Source organism: Schistocerca americana, chromosome 3 (genome assembly GCF_021461395.2).
Source record: "Schistocerca americana isolate TAMUIC-IGC-003095 chromosome 3, iqSchAmer2.1, whole genome shotgun sequence".
NCBI classification, from domain to species: domain Eukaryota; kingdom Metazoa; phylum Arthropoda; class Insecta; order Orthoptera; family Acrididae; genus Schistocerca; species Schistocerca americana.
The window spans coordinates 126,364,589-126,386,601 of record NC_060121.1 but is presented as its reverse complement, the minus strand read 5'-3'; the positions used below and the strand labels follow the sequence as shown (position 1 = coordinate 126,386,601).

At 39.1% G+C, this 22,013-nt stretch overlaps 1 protein-coding gene across 4 annotated transcripts in view; it reads right to left on the bottom strand.

Annotated features, from left to right (window-relative positions):
- LOC124605781 (pericentriolar material 1 protein-like) overlaps window positions 1–22,013 on the bottom strand; it is a 378,792-nt gene that overhangs the window by 223,868 nt on the left and 132,911 nt on the right. For all 4 annotated transcript variants that reach the window (XM_047137665.1, XM_047137667.1, XM_047137666.1 and 1 more), the window contains 3 exons: window positions 19,470–19,558; window positions 9,271–9,431; window positions 2,391–2,570 (listed from right to left, as the gene is read on the bottom strand). In XM_047137665.1, the coding sequence (XP_046993621.1) occupies window positions 2,391–2,570; window positions 9,271–9,431; window positions 19,470–19,558 (430 nt within the window). The remainder of the gene's footprint in view (window positions 1–2,390; window positions 2,571–9,270; window positions 9,432–19,469; window positions 19,559–22,013) is intronic.

Sequence of the window (22,013 nt, the reverse complement as noted above, 5' to 3'; positions counted from 1 at the left end):
TCACACCCAAGAAGCAAGAATCAGCTGAGGAGAATGTAAATAATGTCTTTCAGAAAATTATTAAGTTGTTCTCTGCAAATGGACTCTCACCAAATTTTTAGAAGACACAGTTTATACAATTCTGCACAGTAAATGGCATAACACCATTGATAAATATTGACTATTAATGAAAGTCTGTTGCTAAGGCAGAATACTCAAAATTTCCGGGTGTGTGCAATGATGAGAAATTGAACTGGAAGAAACACATCGATAATCTGCTGAAACGGTTAGGTTCGGCTACTTATGCTATTAGGGTTATTGAAAATTTTGGTGATAAGCATATCAATACATCTACATGGATACTCTGCAAATCACATTTAACTGCCTGGAAGAGGGTTCATCCAACCACCTTCACCAATTCTCTATTATTCCAATATCGTATAGCACGCGGAAAAAATGAACACCTATATCTTTCCGCATGAGCTCTGATTTCCCTTATTTTATCTGGTTGATCATTCCTCCCTATGTAGGTCGGTGTCAACAAAATATTTTTGCATTCGGAGGAGAAAGTTGGTGATTGGAATTTGGTGAGAAGATCTCATCGCAATGAAAAACGCCTTTCTTCTAATGATGTCCAGCCCAAATTCTGTATCATTTCTAAGACACTCTCTCCCATATTTCGCAATAATACAAAACGTGCTGCCTCTCTTTGGACTTTTTCGAAGTACTCTATCAGTCCTATCTGGTAAGACTCCCACACTGCGCAGCAGTATTCTAAAAGAGGACATACAAGCGTAGTGTAGGCAGTCTCCTTAGTAGACCTGTTACATTTTCTAAGTGTCCTGCCAATAAAACTCAGTCTTTGGTTAGCCTTCCCCACAACATTTTCTATGTGTTGCTTCCAATTTAAGTTGTTCGTAACTGTAATACCTAGGTATTTGCTTGAATTTACGGCTTTTAGATTAGACTGATTTATCATGTAACTGAAGTTTAATACGTTCCTTTTAGCACTCATGTGGATGACCTCACACTTTTGGTTATTTAGGGTCAACTGCCACTTTTCACAACATTCAGATATCTTTTCTAAATCGTTTCGCAGTTTGTTTTGATATTCTGATGACTTTATTAGTCGATAAACGACAGCGTCATCTGCAAACAACTGAAGGCGGCTGCTCAGATTGTCTCCAAAATTGTTAATATAGATAAGGAACAGCAAAAACACTACCTTGGGGAACACCAGAAATCACTTCTGTTTAACTCAATGACTTTACGTCAATTACTATAAACTGTGACCTCTCTGACAGGAAATCACAAATCTAGTCACATAACGGTGATATTCTATAAGCACGCAATTTCACTATGAGCCGCTTGTGTGGTACAGTGTCAAAAGCCTTCCGGAAATCCAGAAATACGGAATCGATCTGATATCCCTTGTCAATTGCACTCACCAATTCATGTGAATAAATAGCTAGTTGTGTTTCACAGGAACGAATTTTCTAAACCCATGTTGACTGTGTGTCAATAGATCATTTTCTTTGAGGTAATTCATAATGTTTGAGCACAATATATGTTCTAAAACCCTACAGCATATCGACATTAACTATATGGGCCTGTAATTTAGTGGATTACTCCTACTACCTCTCTTGAATATTGGTGTGACCTGTGCAACCAATTAGCCTACTATGCCTATTTTCATACACTGCTTTCATATGGCATAATATTTTGGAACAATTTGTCATTAAGAGAGAAAGTATTCATTGCACAAAAGTGTGTAATCATAATAATAGCTGGAGCCCACCCAAGATCACCTTGTAGACATTTATTTAAGGAACATGGGATATTCACAGTACCTTCGCAATACATATATTCACTTATGAAATTTGTCATTAATAACCCAACCCAATTCAAAAATAACAGCGAAGTGCATAGCTACAACACTAAAAGAAAGGATGATATACACTATTATGGATTAAATCTCACTTTGACACAGAAAGGGGTGAATTATGCTGCCACAACAATATTTGGTTATTTGCCAAATAGTATAAAAAGTCTGACAGATAGCCAACCAACATTTAAAAGCAAATTAAAAGAGTTTCTGAATGCCAACTCCTTCTACTCAATAGATGAAGTCTTAGATATGAAGTAGTAAGAGAAAAAAATTAATTAATCAATTATTTTGTGTAAAGAAAATTTATGTTAAAGTGACATGTTCCATACCATTACAAAATGTCATATTCATGATCTATGGAACAAGGATTAATGTATGTATGTATGTCTATTATATACTTCTAAGTATATAAAAGTTTATTACTGAGAAAATTAGGAAAAATGCAAAATTTTATACCAAGATTTTGTAATGTAATATTTTTTATATGAATTAAAGAATACCTAAAATGATTTTTAATACTTACTGCACTGACAGCAGCACGTAGTGATGCAATTTCCCGCTGTTGAGACCATAGCATTTGACAGCACTGATTAACAGTTGTAAGCAAAGCTTGCTGTTGTTGCACTTGACTTGCTGCCCAAAGTTGTTGGTAATAACTATTTGCATTGTACTGCTGGTGTTGTTGCTGCTGTTGCTGTTCCAGCTGTGCAAAAATAGCAGACTGAATATAGATATCATTTGCGACATACACCTTTAAGCAAAATTATATTAAGTCATGATAAACAGAAGCCCTCACTGGAAAAAAGCACCAAAATACAAAAAAAAAAGAGTGCTCTCTTCTTTTTCAGGCCACTTAATCTGAAATTAGCATATTGAAGACATTGTAATTACCAGTTCCATCAAATCTTTCTACAAACTAAATGAGATTAAAACTTCCTGTGTGATGTTAATAGAAAATTACTATAAGTTCTGATCTTCAGCCTGTTCATGGTTCTATTGCTAAATGAGCACCTCAATGGCGAATTAATACCTGCATGGATCAATGCAACATATTATTACATCATGACTATTGCTGTTCTACCAAAGAGAAATTTATGGTTCACCTGTGCCTTTTTAATCAAATGAAATTCTGCATTAAATACAATTAATTAATTTAATCAATGAGCACTAAATTTATTATTTGGGGGAAAACTGATTAAAGAGGAGGAATCCCGCTTACAACAGAACAGTGTAAATTAATGTAAAATTATAGACTCATTAAAATACTGCTGTTGCGAGGTGTGTGTGTGTGTGTGTGTGTGTGTGTGTGTGTGTGTGTGTAACCTATCACCCAGAAATTGCTAACTTGTAAATATAAAACCTATCTAGTACTATATGTCATAGAAGTATGAACTGTCTCCAGGCCATTTTCCTTCCTTCATGACCAGCATACCTACATTTTACATGTCACCACACTTTTATACCAAATAGTTTTACAGCTCATTGCCACTTCATAGAACTTCACAAAGGTTCTCCTGCATACCTTGCCAGACCATAGCTCCTGGAAGATAGGGTACTGCGGAAACATGGCTTAGCCACAATCTGGGATATTCTTTCCAAAACGGATTTTCACTCTGCAGTTAAGTGTGTGTTGATTTGAACTGCTATTTATCTTGGAAGGTAGGAGATGAGTTTCTGGAGGGAGTAAAGCTGTGAGGGCGCACTTGCTTGTGAAAGGCAAAGGCGCCAAGTTTGAGGCCCAGTCGGGCACACAGTTCCAATCTGCCAGGAAATTTCATATTAGCACACACTCCACTGCAAAGTCAAAATTCATTCTGGAAACAACATCCTAGGCTGTGGCTAAGGCATATATCTGCAGTACCCTTTCTTCTGGGAGTGCTGGTTTGACAAGGTATGTGGAAGAACTTCTGTGAAGTTTGGAATGTAGGAGATGAGGAGGTGCTGGTGAAAGTGAAGCTGTGAGGTCAGGCTGTGACCTATTCTTGGATAGCACACAGTTGGAATCTGCCAGGAAGTTCCAAAATAGTCCGTGTTAGTCTCCATTCATATATTTGGGAGAGAATATCTTGAGACAACCCAAATATATAAGCAGATTGGCACATGGAATGTAAGAACTCTACTAGAATATGGAAAATTAGGAAATTTAAAACTGGACATGGATAAAATGGAAATACATATAACTGTAATTTCTAAGACAAAATGGCCAGACTGTGTAAGTTCTGGAGACTACAAAGTTGTAGATATAGATACAACTCAGGCGAGTCACTATAATGATGAAAAGGAGGTTGAATATTGAAGATACATACAATTTCAAGCAAAAATAATACTAATGAGATTAGAAATTAAACTACAGTGTAATGTAATAATGCAAGTGCATATGCAAACTTACACTGAGGTGCATGAAGAAACAGAAAAGATTTACAAGTTGATTGATTTGACAGGCAAATAAAAAGGGAAGACAAACTTATTGTCACATGTAAATACATTCACATCCACATACATACTCTACAAGCCATCACACATAACATGTCGGAGGGTACCTAGCACCACTACTAGTCATTTCCTTTCCCGGTCCATTTGCAAATGGAGTGGGGGAAAAATGGCAACCCATATCAAAATGACTCTTTATGTGCTTCTATATAAGCCCTAATTTCTCTTATCTTTGTGGTCCTTAGGCAAAACATATTTTGGCAGCATTAGTATCGTTAAGCTCCAAATGCCAGTTTCCAAAACTTCTCAATCGTGCTTTGCAAAAAGAATCTCTTCCCTCCAGGGATTCCCATTTAAGTTCACAGAGCATTTCCATAATACTCACATATTGATCAAATCTACCAATAACAACTCCAGCAGCATGCATCTGAACTGTTTTGCTGTCTCTCCATAATCTGACCTGATAGGAATCACAAACACCTGAGTAGTACCTAAGAATGGGTCACAATGGTGTTGTACAAGTTGTCTCCTTTATGCAGGAGGCCCACTTTCCTCAAATTCTTCTAACAAACCAAAGCTGACCAATGGCCTTCCCTACTACCGACCTTAAACACTTGTTCCATTTTGTATTGCTTTGCAATGTTACATCTAGGTATTTAATCAACATGACTGCCAAGCAGCAGACCATTAACAACATATTCGAACATTAGAGGATTGTTTTCCTTATCCATATGCATTAACTTAACATTTAGAGCAAACTGCCATTCATCACACCAAATAGAAATCCTTTTCAAGTCATCCTGTATCCTCCTACAGTAACTCAATGACAACACTTACTCATATACTACAGTGTAATCAACAAACAGTTGCAGATTGCTGCTCATTCTGCCCATCAGATCATTTATGCATATAGAGTACAAGAACAACCATATCACATTCCCTGGGGAATTCTTGATGATATACTACCAATACCAGCCTGCCACTGTCAGTAAAAGAAGAGAAGACATAAGTGAGACCATTTGGCATGTGAAAAAGAAAAAAAGAGGAATGACTGATTAGTAGATTATCAATTAATATCCAAGACGAATGTATGCAGGGTAACCACAAGATAGTGAATGAATACATCAAATCAATTATTTACAGGGTGGGGCAAATAAAAGTGGCCCAGAGGGTACAAAGAAACACAGCAGAGAAAAGGAAGTACAGTATTTACCTGACTGTAGCAGATGCTGAAAATGACCACCATTCATCTCTTGACACTTTTGGTCCTGGTCAGCAAGTGTCTGAAGGCATATCGAAGCTGGTGTGCTGGAATTGCAATCTCATCTAAAATGTTCTGCCGCAGTTCTCGAAGACTATGAGGATTGCTGTGATACACCTTAGACTTGAGGGCTCCCAACACAAAGTAATCGCACAGTGACAGATCAGGTGACCTGAGTGGCCAGGTAGGACTGCAACCAGACTGACCTCTACTAACAACTGTGTCAGATGCGAAGATGATGTAAATGTACACCATGGTTCGGCTGGCTGTATCAGCAGTTGCTGCTTTCTGTTGGAAGTAACTGTAGGTCTCTTCCTCCTCCATTAATGCTATAGCAAATAGTTTTAAAATGTTGGCAATGTAATGCACCGAAGTCAGCGTCTGATGAAAGAAGACGCGACCAATAATGTGGCATGCAGACACTGCACTCCAAACCCCAATCTTCTGATCATGCAATGGTGTTTCATGGGAGTTATGCAGTTTCTCTGCTGCCGTGACAGGCATCTGGTTGATTTGGTAGGAGTCAGAAGCAGTTTGTAGTGAACTGCAGCCACATTTTCTGGTGTGCAAGAACATTTTGGAATTGTTTTTGACTTGTTCTAAATAGATCCTATCACACACCATTTTCAGGTTAAGCACTGCATGGCACTCTTTGCTGGCACTTTGACACCATTAAACTTCTCCCCCTGAAAGTAACACTGTTCGCTTTGCATTGCTCCACTCACACTGACACAGCCCACATTACACTCTGAATTGGTGTGGATCATGTGGCAGGCATACAAGTGGTGTGTGCGTCACAGGGTGTGGTAATATGCATACATTCACATCCAATCATTTCCACTCTTTCAGGCCACTTTTATTTACCTCATCCTGTATTAGTGAAACAATGATTTAGCAATCAAATTAAAAACAGCAGAAGTCACACTGGACCCAACACACAGCAACATAGTTCTACCAGAGGGGAAATTTAAGTTCAAAAAGCTAAAAACGAAATCTCTATTTAAGTGGAACACAGAAGAGCTAAACGAGGAAGAAGTTATTTTCCTGTTCAAAGCCCAAACAAATACAATGAAAAATAAAGCTCCAGAGAATATTCATGATAAATGGGAAATAAAAACTGAAGTGTGTACACTACCTAAAAAAGTATTGGCTAGGAGAAAAATCAGCAGCAACCAACTGATAACTACAAACATCATAGAAAAAAATAGAATAATGAAGACAGTGAAGGAAATTATCCACATGGAGCAAATTAATTCTGGGAGGAACTGGGGGTTCTTAACTGTAAGATTCCCGGAAAGTATACGGTCATCCTGTGCTGGGATTGTAATGTGAGCATCAGTAAGGAGAGAAAATTCCAAAACACTGTGGGCAGTATCCTGTTCACTGTGGAATAAAATGATATGAGGAGAGCCTCATAGAACTTTGCAACGATATAATGTAATCCTTGCCTTCAAAAACCTGCCCATGAAACAAAAAACCAAACCCAAACCTTGCTGAATTCTATGTGCTGGGCAGCATCAGCCTGGTCAGTTTTAAATCTTTTTCTATTTAAAACCTTTGCCGTCAGTACTCGTGCTCTAATTTCTGGTGGCATACGTGCAAGGTAGGGTCACCACCTCAGCGAAAATGCTGTTTGTTCTGGTAAAGAATGTGGACAGACAAAGTTTTCCTGGACAGCATCCGGGCAACCAATGACGTGATTATGGGAGGAATAATGTGCTGACTGCAGGATGTGACCAGAAGCAATGGTCAAGAGACATTAGTCCTCTCTGGCTGCGGCTCTCAGCTTGGCAGGACATCTTGTCCTCTCCTCTCTCTCCTAATGGTCTTTGGACTCTGTTCCTTTGCTGACTGACATCTACCACGACAATTCTACCTGGCTGGTGGCCTGTTCAACTCCAGGGGAGGTCCAAATCTACTCCATACTCACATCTTGTCTATTAAACTTTCTGACTCATTTCCAACTTCTTTGGATACCTACTGCTCTGATATCAATCCTAGACACCACTCAGCACCTGTAGAAAACTGAACATCTGTACAGGAACTGGCAATTCCTGCACAATAATAGGAGACATGTCATAACGATGTCTTCCTTGAGCTACAGTCTTCAATTTTCTATTCAATGGGGGCAAAAATTTTTCTAAGTTTAATTAATAAAAATTATATCTTAATGCTCATGATTATACACTTGGCCATTTTCAATTTACAACCCTCGGTACATCCTTTCTGAGGCTATTTCCTTGTTGAAAGCCGGTTGTTGATTCACTGTTGGCTTGCTAGGCCTATCACAGCTTCACCGGAGCCCCGTCATCCACCTAACAGAGTGGAGGAGACTGTGGATGTCTGAGTTGCGTGGAAGTGGGAAATGAAAGGACACATTGGTTCCAGCAAACAAGTGGTGTGAAACAGGATAGTGCATTCACTTCTCCTCTTCATTGTGGTCTTGGGTGAGATAATGATTAAGGTGGCAGAGAAAACTGGAGAAGACCAAATGAAAGCAGTGGTATTCACAGGTGTCTTGATGATCTGGGGAAATAGGAAGGATTAGATTCAGGAACAGCTGGGTGCTTGGGAGACAGTATGGAATGAAATTTTACGTAAACAACTGTGAGATCCTTGTTACAAATAGAAAGCAAGCTAATCCAACTAGTGGAATAAAGATTCGAGGTGAACAGCTGAAGAAGGCGGAGAGTGTCAAGCATTTGGGAAGTGCAACAGAGGAAAACTGAAGAAAGGAAGCATTCCTGCAAAGTGTTAGGAGCATGATTTGGAACAAATACACCCAACAAAAAAGTAATATATAGAACTTACTACATCTCAATACTGACCTATGCATCTGAAATGTGGAAAATGAAGAAAAAAGATGTAAGCACATTAAAGGCACACAAAATTAAGTTCCTAAGAAGTAGGATAGGAGTAACAAGGAGCGATAGGGTGAGGAAAGAAAGGTTAAAGCGAAATAGCGAAAAAGGTACCCTTGCAAAGAAGGCTAGAAACATCAAGGCTAAGATGGTATGGGCTCTTAAAGGGAACAGAAAACAAGAGGATTCTCAAGAAGACACATGAAATGAAGATGCAAAGAGAAAGACCAAGGGCTAGATGTCTGAAAGATGTGGAGGAGAGTGTTGAAAAAAAGAGGCTAGGACCGGACCAGAGTGAAAACAGAAAGATTGTGGGGAAAACAGGACTAGATGGTGAGGCTTATGTTCCAAACAGACTCAGGCTGGGTCTGGAAACAGTTCATGATGATGATGATGATGATGATGATGATGATGATGGTGATGGTGGTGGTGGTGGTGGTGGCTAAACCTACCAAGAACCACAATATGGCATATACTGAGGGTTTAAGTTTCCTTGCCCGGACTGTCTCATTGCATTTGTGCCTAAAAAATGAGGGTGTGTTCACCTGTTGAAATATGGGTGGTTGTTTAAGATGTCACCAGGCTGCATTTCTGTAAGTTGGCTGGTTTTGTCTGAACATGTTATACACCAGGAGAAATTCAAAGTTTCATAATTTACTTACTAACAACATATTTTTGAGAAATCTCAAATTTATTTGGCATTAGATGTATTAATACATACCTCTGTCAACTAATAAGAATTTTTCATCTTTGATTAAATGTAATATTTAAATATTCACCTTTATACACTCTCTTTATAGTTATTGCTGCCTTGAAATAAGCACAAGCTGCAGGACTAGTTTTCCACTCACCAAAAGAGCATGTTGCCACGGATTGTAATTGCTGTGGTTGGTAGAATTGGCTTCTCCATCATGATTTGTTCCAAAATTTGCTGTGCTACCAGTGTCCTCAGGAACATTACAGTGCTGTGATGAAGGAGTCCAAACTGCTCTTGGTGCAGCATTATTGCTTCCTAAATATGTTTCAAGCTTTTTACTATACAGGACCATAAATAGTTCAAATGTTGTTACCTTAAACAGTTAATTTAGTGCTCAGAAATATAACAATGAACTAATAAACTCATCAACAAAGAACAGTGCATGCTTTTATCATTCAATCAAAGCCACAAGAAATATATTATGTAATATTTAGAATTACTTCAAGCGAAATACAACAATGTGTGTCACAATGTGAGACAGTAAGAGAAAGAGAGGGAGACAGAGGGGAGGGGGGTGAATAAATACAATGAAAGGCTGGGAAAACTAAACGGAGTCAAACCTACAGCATTTTGCAATTCCAACAAAAAAAATATTAAACGGCACTAATGTTCATTTTGTGCAACTGTTTCAACGTCATGATCAGCCTCATCTTAATGCGGCTGTTAGGCATGTTAACATGGGGCTGGAGGGCGTGGGTCATAATTTCAGTTGTGCCAGTCGAGTCTATCAGTAGATCAGGTTTCACTAGGCATGGCCTGCACCTCAATAGATATGGGGAGGGGAGGCTGGCAAAGATTATAGGTAACAGTGCAGTGGGTGGTGGTGAGAGCACTCATGGAAAAGTTCCTGTAGCAGTTGGCGTTAGAGCTGCACCTTTTTTAGATCGAAATCAGCTGATATACAGGAAGTCCCTCTAACTAAGGGCTCACCTACAGAGGATGTCATGTTTCCAAGTAGAGAAGGAAATAGTATATTTCATCATAATATGAGATGTATTAGAGATAAAGTTAGCGAACTGCTTATAGACGTTGAATCTGAAATTATTGGTATGTCAGACCACCACTTAAATAGTATGACAATTCAGAGACTTTCTTTACCAGGAGACAGATTAGCTGGCTGTTTTTCAAGGAGTTCCTTGTGGGGTGGGGGAGTGGCTATGTATGTAAAATATAGTATTCCATTTGAGTCCATAGACTTATCACAACACTGCACAGAACAGATATTTGAATGTTGTGCAGGGGCAGTTGAATTTAGTGAAACTAAACTTCTAATTGTTGTTGTTTATAAGTCCCCTAACTCTGACTTCAGAGCATTTCTGCTCAAGCTAGGGTTCTTTATTCACTTTTCAGGAAGTACCAGAAATTAATTATATGTTGTGACTTCAATATAAAACTTGTATATGACGGTGCAAGAAAAGGGATGTTGGTAGATATCCTAAATTCATATTATCTGATGCAGACTGTGTTTCTTTCAACTAGAGTGCAGGGGAACAGCAGCACAGCCATAGAGAATATTTTTATTCATTCTTCATTACTAGACAGGCATTCTGTTAGTAAAAGGGTGAATGGCCTTTCAGACCATGATGCACAAATTTTAACACTAAAACACTTTTGTACTCAAACAAATGTCACGTATAATTACAAACTATGTAGGAAAGTTAATCCAACAGCAATAGAGTTTTTTTAAATCTTGTCACGGAACAAGAGTGGCAGGATACTTTGTTGTTGTTGTTGTTGTTGTTGTTGTGGTCTTCAGTCCTGAGACTGGTTTGATGCAGCTCTCCATGCTACTCTATCCTGTGCAAGCTTCTTCATCTCCCAGTACCTACTGCAACCTACATCCTTCTGAATCTACTTAGTGTATTCATCTCTTGGTCTCCCTCTACGATTTTTACCCTCCATGCTGCCCTCCAATGCTAGATTTGTGATCCCTTGATGCCTCAAAACATGTCCTACCAACTGATCCCTTCTTCTAGTCAAGTTGTGCCACAAACTTCTCTTCTCCCCAATCCTATTCAATACCTCCTCATTAGTTACGTGATCTACCCACCTTACCTTCAGCATTCTTCTGTAGCACCACATTTCGAAAGCTTCTATTCTCTTCTTGTCCAAACTAGTTATCGTCCATGTTTCACTTCCATACATGGCTATACTCCATACAAATACTTTCAGAAACGACTTCCTGACACTTAAATTTATACTCGATGTTAACAAATTTCTCTTCTTCAGAAACGCTTTCCTTGCCATTGCCAATCTACATTTTATATCCTCTCTACTTCGACCATCATCAGTTATTTTGCTCCCCAAATAGCAAAACTCCTTTACTACTTCAAGTGTCTCATTTCCTAATCTAATTCCCTCAGCATCACTCGATTTAATTTGACTACATTCCATTATCCTCGTTTTGCTTTTGTTGATGTTCATCTTATATCCTCCTTTCAAGACACTGTCCATTCCATTCAACTGCTCTTCCAAGTCCTTTGCTGTCTCTGACAGAATTACAATGTCATCAGCGAACCTCAAAGTTTTTACTTCTTCTCCATGAATTTTAATACCTACTCCGAATTTTTCTTTTGTTTCCTTTACTGCTTGCTCAATATACAGATTGAATAACATCGGGGAGAGGCTACAACCCTGTCTCACTCCTCTCCCAACCACTGCTTCCCTTTCATGGCCCTCGACTCTAATAACTGCCATCTGATTTCTGTACAAATTGTAAATAGCCTTTCGTTCCCTGTATTTTATACCTGCCACCTTCAGAATTTGAAAGAGAGTATTCCAGTTAACATTGTCAAAAGCTTTCTCTAAGTCTACAAATGCTAGAAACGTAGGTTTGCCTTTCCTTAATCTTTCTTCTAAGATACGTCGTAGGGTCAGTATTGCCTCACATGTTCCAACATTTCTATGGAATCCAAACTGATCTTCCCCGAGGTCCGCTTCTACCAGTTTTTCCATTCGTCTGTAAAGAATTCGTGTTAGTATTTTGCAGCTGTGACTTATTAAACTGATAGTTCAGTAATTTTCACATCTGTCAACACCTGCTTTCTTTGGGATTGGAATTATTATATTCTTCTTGAAGTCTGAGGGTATTCGCCTGTCTCATACATCTTGCTCACCAGATGGTAGAGTTTTGTCATGACTGGCTCTCCCAAGGCCATCAGTAGTTCAAATGGAATGTTGTCTACTCCCGGGGCCTTGTTTCGACTCAGGTCTTTCAGTGCTCCGTCAAACTCTTCACGCAGTATCTTATCTTCCATTTCGTCTTCATCTACATCCTCTTCCATTTCCATAATATTGTCCTCAAGTACATCGCCCTTGTATAAACCTTCTATATACTCCTTCCACCTTTCTGCCTTCCCTCCTTTGCTGAGAACTGGGTTGCCATCTGAGCTCTTGATACTCATACAAGTGGTTCTCTTCTCTCCAAAGGTCTCTTTAATTTTCCTGTAGGCAGTATCTATCTTACCCCTAGTGAGACAAGCCTCTACATCCTTACATTTGTCCTCTAGCCATCCCTGCTTAGCCATTTTGCACTTCCTGTCGATCCCATTTTTGAGACGTTTGTATTCCTTTTTGCCTGCTTCATTTACTGCATTTTTATATTTTCGTCTTTCATCAATTAAATTCAATATTTCTTGTGTTACCCAAGGATTTCTATTAGCCCTCGCCTTTTTACCTACTTGATCGTCTGCTGCCTTCACTACTTCATCTCTCAGAGCTACCCATTCTTCTTCTACTGTATTTCTTTCCCCCATTCCTGTCAATTGTTCCCTTATGCTCTCCCTGAAACTCTGTACAACCTCTGGTTCTTTCAGTTTATCCAGGTCCCATCTCCTTAGATTCCCACCTTTTTGCAGTTTCTTCAGTTTCAATCTGCAGTTCATAACCAATAGATTGTGGTCAGAATCCACATTTGCCCCTGGAAATCTTACAATTTAAAACCTGGTTCCTAAATCTCTGTCTTACCATTATATAATCTGTATGATACCTTTTAGTATCTCCAGGATTCTTCCAGGTATACAACCATCTTTTATGATTCTTGAACCAAGTGTTAGCTATGATTAAGTTATGCTCTGTGCAAAATTCTACAAGGCGGCTTCCTCTTTCATTTCTTCCCCCCAATCCATATTCACCTACTATGTTTCCTTCTCTCCCTTTTCCTACTGACGAATTCCAGTCACCCATGACTATTAAATTTTCGTCTCCCTTCACTACCAGAATAATTTCTTTTATCTCGTCATACATTTCATTTCATCAATTTCTTCATCATCTGCAGAGCTAGTTGGCATATAAACTTGTACTCTGTAGTAGGCATGGGCTTTGTGTCTATCTTGGCCACAATAATGCGTTCACTATGCTGTTTGTAGTAGCTAACCCACACTCCTATTATTTTATTCATTATTAAACCTACTCCTGCATTACCCCTATTTGATTTTGTATTTGTAACCCTGTAATCACCTGACCAAAAGTCTTGTTCCTCCTGCCACCGAACTTCACTAATTCCCACTATATCTAACTTTAACCTATCCATTTCCCTTTTTAAATTTTCTAACCTACCAGCCCGATTAAGGGATCTGACATTCCACGCTCCGATCCGTAGAACGCCAGTTTTCTTTCTCCTGATAACGACGTCCTCTTGAGTAGTCCACGCCCGGAGATCCGAATGGGGGACTATTTTACCTCCGGAATATTTTACCCAAGAGGACGTCATCATCATTTAATCATACAGTAAAGCTGCAGGATACTTACGGTGTCGATAACATAGATGACAAATATAATGCTTTCCTTAACACATTTCTCATGCTCTTTGAGAGTTGCTAAACGGGGTACTAGCAGTAACAGGCAGCCCGGGTTGCTGACTAGTGGGATAACAATATCATGTTGAACAAAGCGGGAATTATATCAAAATGTTGAAGTAGTCACAATCAAGCTACAGTAGCCCACTACAAACAGTATTGTAAGGTGCTTAAAATTTTATTCACAGGATAAAATTAAAACCATATGGTCAGTTGTGAAGGACGTGTCTGGTCAGCAGCACAAGGTCGACAATATAGTCAGTTCATGGTAAAAATATTTCTGTTACTGATAAATCAGATATACAGTATTTAACAATCATTTTCTGAGCATTGCTGGTGAATTAAATAAAAATTTAGTTTCTACAGGGAAACATATAACTTTCTTGGAAAATGCCTTTCCAAGACTGATGTCTGAAATATCCTCTGTGATACAGACAAGGGGGAAATTGAATCAATAATTAAATCACTGAAGACTAAGGAGTCTCATGGATATGATGGAGTGCCCAGCAGAATATTAAAGTACTGTGCTGCACATGTTAGCCCTGTATTTAGCCATATTTGTAATTTTTTCTTTAGGAATGGTCAGTTTCCTGAACAACTAAAGTACTCAATAGTAAAGATGCTTTATAAAAAGGGAGAAAAGGGTAATGTAGCAATTTTAGACCTATTTCCATGCCATCAGTGTTTGCTAAAGTTATTGAAATGGCTGTGCATGTAAGGATAAATGATCATTTTATATCATATGATTTGCTATCAAATGTACAGTTCGGATTTAGAAGTTGTTTAACAATTGAAAATAGCCGGCCGCAGTGGTCTAGCAGTTCTAGGAGCGCAGTCCGGAACCACGCGACTGCTACGGTCGCAGGTTCGAATCCTGCCTCGGGCATGGATGTGTGTGATGTCCTTCGGTTAGTTAGGTTTTAGTAGTTCTAAGTTCTAGGGGACTGATAACCACAGATGTTAAGTCCCATAGTGCTCAGAGCCATTTGAACCATTTTTTGAAAATACTATATTCTCTTTTCTTTGTGCGGTACTGGATGGGTTAAACAACATATTTCGAATGCTAGGTATATTTTTTGATTTAACTAAGCCGTTTGATTGTGTTGATCACAAAATATTGCCCCAGAAGTTTGACCATTACGGAATACGGGGAGTAGCTCAAAATTGGTTCACATCTTACTTCAGCAACAGACAGCAAAAGGTCATTATTCACAATGTTGAGAATGGCTGTGAGGTGGGGTCTGACGGGGGTACAGTTAAGTGGGGGTGCCCCAGGGATCAGTGTTGGGGCCATTCCTGTTCCTTATTTATATAAATGATATGCCCTCTAGTAGTACGGGTAACTCTAAAATATTTCTGTTTGCTGATGACACTAGTTTGGCAGTAAAAGGACGTTGTGTGTAACATTGGCCAGGTTTCTAATAGTGCAGTTCATGACCTAAGCCCATGGCTTGTAGAAAATAAACTAATGCTAAATCACAGTTGACTCTGTTTTTTAGTTTCCAACTCACAATTCAACAAAATCTGACATTTTAATTTCACAGAATGGGATATGATTAGTGAAACTGAACAGTTCAAATTTCTAGGTGTTCAGATTGATAGTAAACTGTCGTGGAAAGCCCACATTCAGGATCTTGTTCCAACATTTAATGCTGCTATTTTTACTGTTAGAATGGTATCTGAAGAGGAATCTTTCGACACGAAAATTAGTCTAGTTTGCTTATTTTAATTCGCTTATGTCATATGGTACTATATTTTGGGGTAATTCTTCCCATTCTAAAACGATATTTTTGGATCAGAAACAGGCGGTTCGGCCAATCAGTGGTGTAAGTTCAACCTCTTGTCGACCCCTGTTCACGAGTCTGGGTATTTTGACATTGGCCTCTCAATATTTTCTTACTTTCGTTTCTTGTTAACAATATTAGCTTATTCCCAAGAATAAGCAGCTTTCACTCAGTTAATATTCAGCAGAAATCAAACCTGCATTTGGATCTGACTTCCTTAACTCTTGTGCAGAAAGGTGTGCAGTATACTGCTGCATCCATTTTCAATAAGCTACCACTTGTACTCAAAAATCTTAGCAGTAATCCATACGCTTTCAAACTGAAACTGAAGAGTTTCCTCGTGGGTCACTCCTTCTATTCTGTCGAGGAGTTCCTTGAATAATTAGGGGTTCATAAACATTTTATTTTTATCTGTTACTACTTTTATGTTGCAATTTCATGAACTGACATGTTCCATGATCTTGGAGATTTGATTATCAATTTGGTCCTATGGAACTTGATGAACAAATAAAAAAAAAAATAATAAATTTGGTTTAACTTACAGAGGTTGAACAAAAATATAGAAACACCACAAGAATTGCACGCTTAAACATAAATGCAGGTTCTAGTCATGTCTGCATGTTGCACTGTCATATTTGACCAAGAACGGCACCTGCACAATGTCCAAAATATATTGCAAGTGTGGTCAGAGCAGTATCCTGTGTCGTCGTGAGTGCACTATGTGGAGTTAAGTGAATTTGAACATAGCCAAAATACTGGTGCTTGTATAGTAGGTGCTTTCATAATGAAGGTAGCCAAAGTGTTTACAGCAAAAGCAGTTCCACTAAGTCATAATGCAGACAAAAGAGTGTGTTGAGTGATTGTGACAGATGGTCACTGAAGAAGATTATGACAGTAAATAAGAATGACAGCTCCAAAATTCACTGCAGAACTGGACCCTGTGAGCACCAAATCTGGATGAAATGAGCTCCATAAATAGGGAATTGCACAGTGAGCTCGAAGTCCAAAACTGCTCAACACTGATTCAAATGTCTGTAGCAGGACAACATAGTGCCGAAGCTGTAAAACTTGGACTATGGAGCAACGGAAGAAAGCCATTTGAGCATATGAGTCTGGTTGGACACTATATTCAATGTGTGGCTAAGTTTACATCCCGAGAGTGAAACGTGATCGAGGTTCGGTGATGATTTGGGCAGCCATGTCGTAGTATGGCATTGCTCCCCCCCCCCTTCCCCCCCCCCCCTCCCCAGGTAATCCGCTACATTGCATTATGGCCAAGAATTATGTGACCATTTTAGCTGATCAGGCCCATCCTACGGTACAATGTTTGTTCCTCAATGGTGAGGCTGTGTTCGAAGAGGGCCCCTGTTCACACAGCTCTCATTGTCCAGGACTGGTTTTGAGTACCAGGATGAAGTATCACATCTCCCCTGGCCAACAGTCACCAGATTTCAATATAATTGAGCCTTCATGGTCTACTTTTGAGAGATGGGGGCATGATCGCTATCCACCTCAATCATGGTTACGTCAACTTGCCACTATTTTGTGGGACAAATGGTACATGATTCCCTTGAAAATCATACAGGATCTGTATTTATCCATTCCAAGAAGACTGGAAACTGTTTTGAATGGCAAAGGACTTGCTGCACCAAATTGGGCATGGTAATGTGTTATGTTTTTTGTGTTTCCATGTTTTCATTCACCAGCTGTAGGTAGCTAATGTACATCAGCAAATTTTCTAATTTATTTCAGAAATGGCACTACATAAAATATGAACATCAATTGTCTGTCTTCAGTACATTGCAGTACTTTTATTTCAGTGTTCTGCCCATTAGGCAGATATCTCTATAACATGGGCTCTCCATTAATTTCCGACTTCTGTTCTTCTTTTAGTCATTACATAGCTGTTTTGCACTTTCGCCTCATCTATCAACCTCTATCTTTTGCTTCCTCTTTTCTTTTTCTTTTCACCATTTGTTCCAAGGTGTCTTCAGTAAGCACTGACTATTACTTAGGCAATGTCCTAACCACACCTTTTCTCTTTAAAATTGCCTGTAATATTTGTCTTTTCTCACTGACCAGTCTTAATACTTCTTCATTCTTAATTCTTTCTGTCCAATTTATCTTCTCCATCCTCATCAACATCCACATCTCAAAGGCTGTGATGTCTGCAGTACAAGCAACACAAAATTAAACATTTCAATTACTTGCCTTTGACTGTATCCTGCAGATTGTGACTCATATCCCCCTCATATGTATATAACTTCAATTATATAGTCCTGCAGAAATGCAACAGAGTGGACTGATCCGTACCACAAGAGGTATGACTAGAAATTGGAGTGCATTCAGTTTCTGCATGCAACTTAATTTGAAATGGCTGATGTGGGACAGCCACATCAATTTATTATCAAAGAATATGCCCAGAAAGCGGAAATATACACTACTTTGAGACACTGGATTCCTAGGAAAAGTTCTAGATCTGGGTAGGTCATGGGAGGATGACAAAAGTGGGTGACCCATTTTTTGCGGAAGAAAAATGAAAGCCATGGGTGTGCACGAAAGACAAGGATCCTTGGAGCTGACATTTGGTCACCACCAAGGACTGAGAGCTGTACCAAATGCAAAAGTCATTTACATAGAGGGCAGGAGTGACCATTGGTCCCACATATTATGTAAGTCCAGAAATAGCTATAAGGAGAAGGGTGACTCTCAGCACATAACACTGCATTTGGGTGGAGCTGAGATGTATTCTGACTAACTATGAATGATTGTTGTAACAGGAAATAGTTGATAAATATCAGCAAAGTGTCACGAATTCCCCAGCCATGGATTGTGATCAAGATAACACAGTACCATGTGATGTAGGTCAAAGATGTAGAGGTCTTTAGCAAAGGTTAGCAGTATTATCATTTCTAATCTGACCAGGTGCTCTGCTGCAGACTGGTCTTTCCAGGAAGCACACTGGTAGGTACATAAAAGACAATAACAACTTGAGGACCCAGCACAGTCAACATACCACCATCCTCTTGAGTAATTTACATAGCACATAAGTAAGGCTGGTTAGGTGGCAGCTATCAATGGAAGAAGGGTCCTTTCCTGGCTTCAGGATCAGGCTAATGATACTATTCCCCCACTGTGAGAAAATGGCACCCTGAGCCAGATACAATGTTAGAAACACTGAGACGATAATTTTTCTGGTCTGTGTTCAGGGGACAAAAAGTATAGTGGAAGACAAATTGGAATATATCCAACAAAGAATCAAGGATGATGATTTTAAGTGATATTCTGAGATCTAGAGGTCGGCACAGGGGAGAAGCTCATGGTGAGATGCATCAAATGAGTCAGAAGACTGATGGCAAATGAAATGGTGAAACCATTTATTTGGCAAATCACAGAACATGCTGCAGTAGGCAGGTTGCTGCAAAATAAATAAAGAAATACATAAAATAAAATAAAACACTAACTTTTTTATTTTCTCGACTCAGTAAACAAATAAAGTGTCTACCTTCTTATATCTACATCACATCTACTTTCACATCATAGCAACATTGCTTTCTGACGATTACAGTAACTCTTATTCAGTTATACTTTACAATCCAGCATAATACCCAAAAGGATTACATTCAAATTTATTATTTCTGCCCCAAAACACTATTGTACACTTTCCTATAATATCAAAAATAGGAATGAAAAAGGGAAATACATATTCTTACCAGAAGAGATTTTCCTCCAGATATTCTGTGAACTTGGACGAGCAGCAGATCCAGGCATACTTGAATCCAAAGACATATCTACAGCATCCCTAGAAAGATACAAAATAGCAGTTAGTTAATTTACAACTTTTATATATAAGATTTGCATATAAATTTTGTGATGTGGAATGCGTCACGCAGCCACTTGTTACATGTTGTTGTTGATGTTGTTGTGGTCTTCAGACCAAAACGGCTTTGATACAGCTCTCCATGGTATTCTGTCCTATGCAAGTCTCTTCATCTATTCATAACTACTGCAACATACATTCACTTGAATCTTTTTACTGTAGTCCAAACCTTGTTCTATCTTTTCAGTTATTACCCAACATACTTTCCTCCAGCATCAAAGTAATTGTTTCTTGATACCTAAAGTATGTGCCCTGTAAAACTACTTTTTCTACTCAAGATGTGTCATAAATGACTTTCTCCCCAATTCAATTCAGTGACTCTTCAATAATCATCCAGTCTATCCATTTAAGCTGCAGCATTCTTTTGTAGCACCATGTTCAAAACAGCGCAATTTTCTTTTTATCTGTACAGCTTACTGTCCATGGTTTCCTTCCATGCAATGCTACACCCCAGACAAATACTTTCAGAAATTCTTTTCTTGCTATTGCTGGTCAACATTTTATACAGTTTCCACTTCAGCCAAAGTCAGTTATTTTGATACCCAAACAGACAAATTCTTCCATTATTTTTGGTGTGTCATTCCCTAACCTAGATTTCTCCATATCACCTGATTCAGTTTTTATGTTCTCCATTACCTTGTGTTACTTGTGTCACTGTTCATTTTATAACATCTTTTCAACCCATTCTGTTTAATTGATCTTCCAAGTCCTTTACTGTCTGACAGAACTGTAATGCCATAGGAAAACCTAAGAATTTTTATGTATTCTCCCTGGACTTCATTTCCTTTCCCAAATTGGTTTCCTTTGCTGCTTGTCCTTAACGAAAGATTGAATAACACTGGTGAAAGGCTATGACCCTGTCTCATATTTGCACGTTGTTTGTTCCTTTTATTTTATCGCTTCTGTTCCGGCATAACATCAAGCACCGGCATGTCGGCCTGGAACATTACACTACAGAGGGCTGTGAGATGACGTCAGTCAATAGTATGTGCGACACCACAACAGGAGCAGCCCCAATACAAAGAGAACATAAGTGCCACTCCGCCTAACCGCAGCCGCACTAGAAGACCAACTATCATCCAAATGCTTTAGCCGGCAATAATGAACTGTTGTGTTTCGCTTGCACTGAAATTGTATATGCCAAAGGACATTGATTATTTGCATGTCGCCAATTGCTTGCAACACCTGTTTGTGAAAACGCAAAGTTAAGATTGTCAATTTAACTTGCTGTAATAAACTCCATTAATAAGATTTGCTTGAAATGTTGTCTAGCTATCTGAGAAAACAGCTTCCTACGCAGCCTATATTAGACGAGTGGGCAGGATACGACATTTGGCGACGAGTTATAAGAAGAACCCAGTGCCTGGTGGCCACTGAAATTTGTTTTGTATTTTGCTGGTGCCTTAATTCACTCTTGTCCTTACTTTTCATGGGTGTTTACATTCTTTAACAGTCTCTTATCAGGTTTTTGCTAAGCAGTGTTTTCAGGTGGGCGATACAGAAATTTTCTCTGCTTTTGTAGTTTTTTCCTTGCTTGCCTTGTCTGTTTCTTGCATTTGTCTCTTCCAACATGCCCATCCCACCTATCCCACCCCTGTTCAGGCGCCACAGCTGCCAGCGTTAGATGCAACACATCTAATGCAGATGTTTCAGTTCCAGACTCAAATATCTACACTGCTCAACACGGTGGAGCAGCTACTGGCCAACATTGCGTACCTGATGGAACAAGCAAAACCTACAGCAGCTATACCAACTTTTCACCAGTTTCATGAAAAAGAAGAGGAATGGCTCGAGTGGTTGCAATAGTTTGAAGCTCATAACATACCAGGTACTGTGAAACTTCCCTATCTCTTGTCCATGGTAGGCAGTGCAGTGTTCAAACTTATCCAGAAGTTACATCCTAATGCTACTCCAAGTGAACTTTCATATAATCAGGTTGTAAATTCTAACTATTATGACAAACAAATAAATGTGGTAGCAGCTAGGTATCAATCCTTTAATTGCAAAAAGCGGTCACAGCAAACTTATCGTGAGTGGGTAACAGATTTGCACGGTATGACAAGGAAATGCAAATTCAAACGTTCTTCAGATGTTATGTTGCGTGATGCGATCATGTACGATGTACCTCATGTCAAACTTAGAGAATAGATTTTGAAACAGTCCAATCCATCACCTCAGCAGGTAGTGTAAATATTAGATCAGTACGATTCAGGTGCTCTGTCAGATGATAAATTTGAGCAGCCAGCACTTTGTTGACCTGAGTCCCTTGTTTGCGACCATCCCATTTGGTAGTGGCAGCACGCGCTTGCCAAGCTGAGTAAACAATGCTCCACTTCGCGTAAGCAGCTCGCTACACAGGCGAACAGAATTAAGTCTT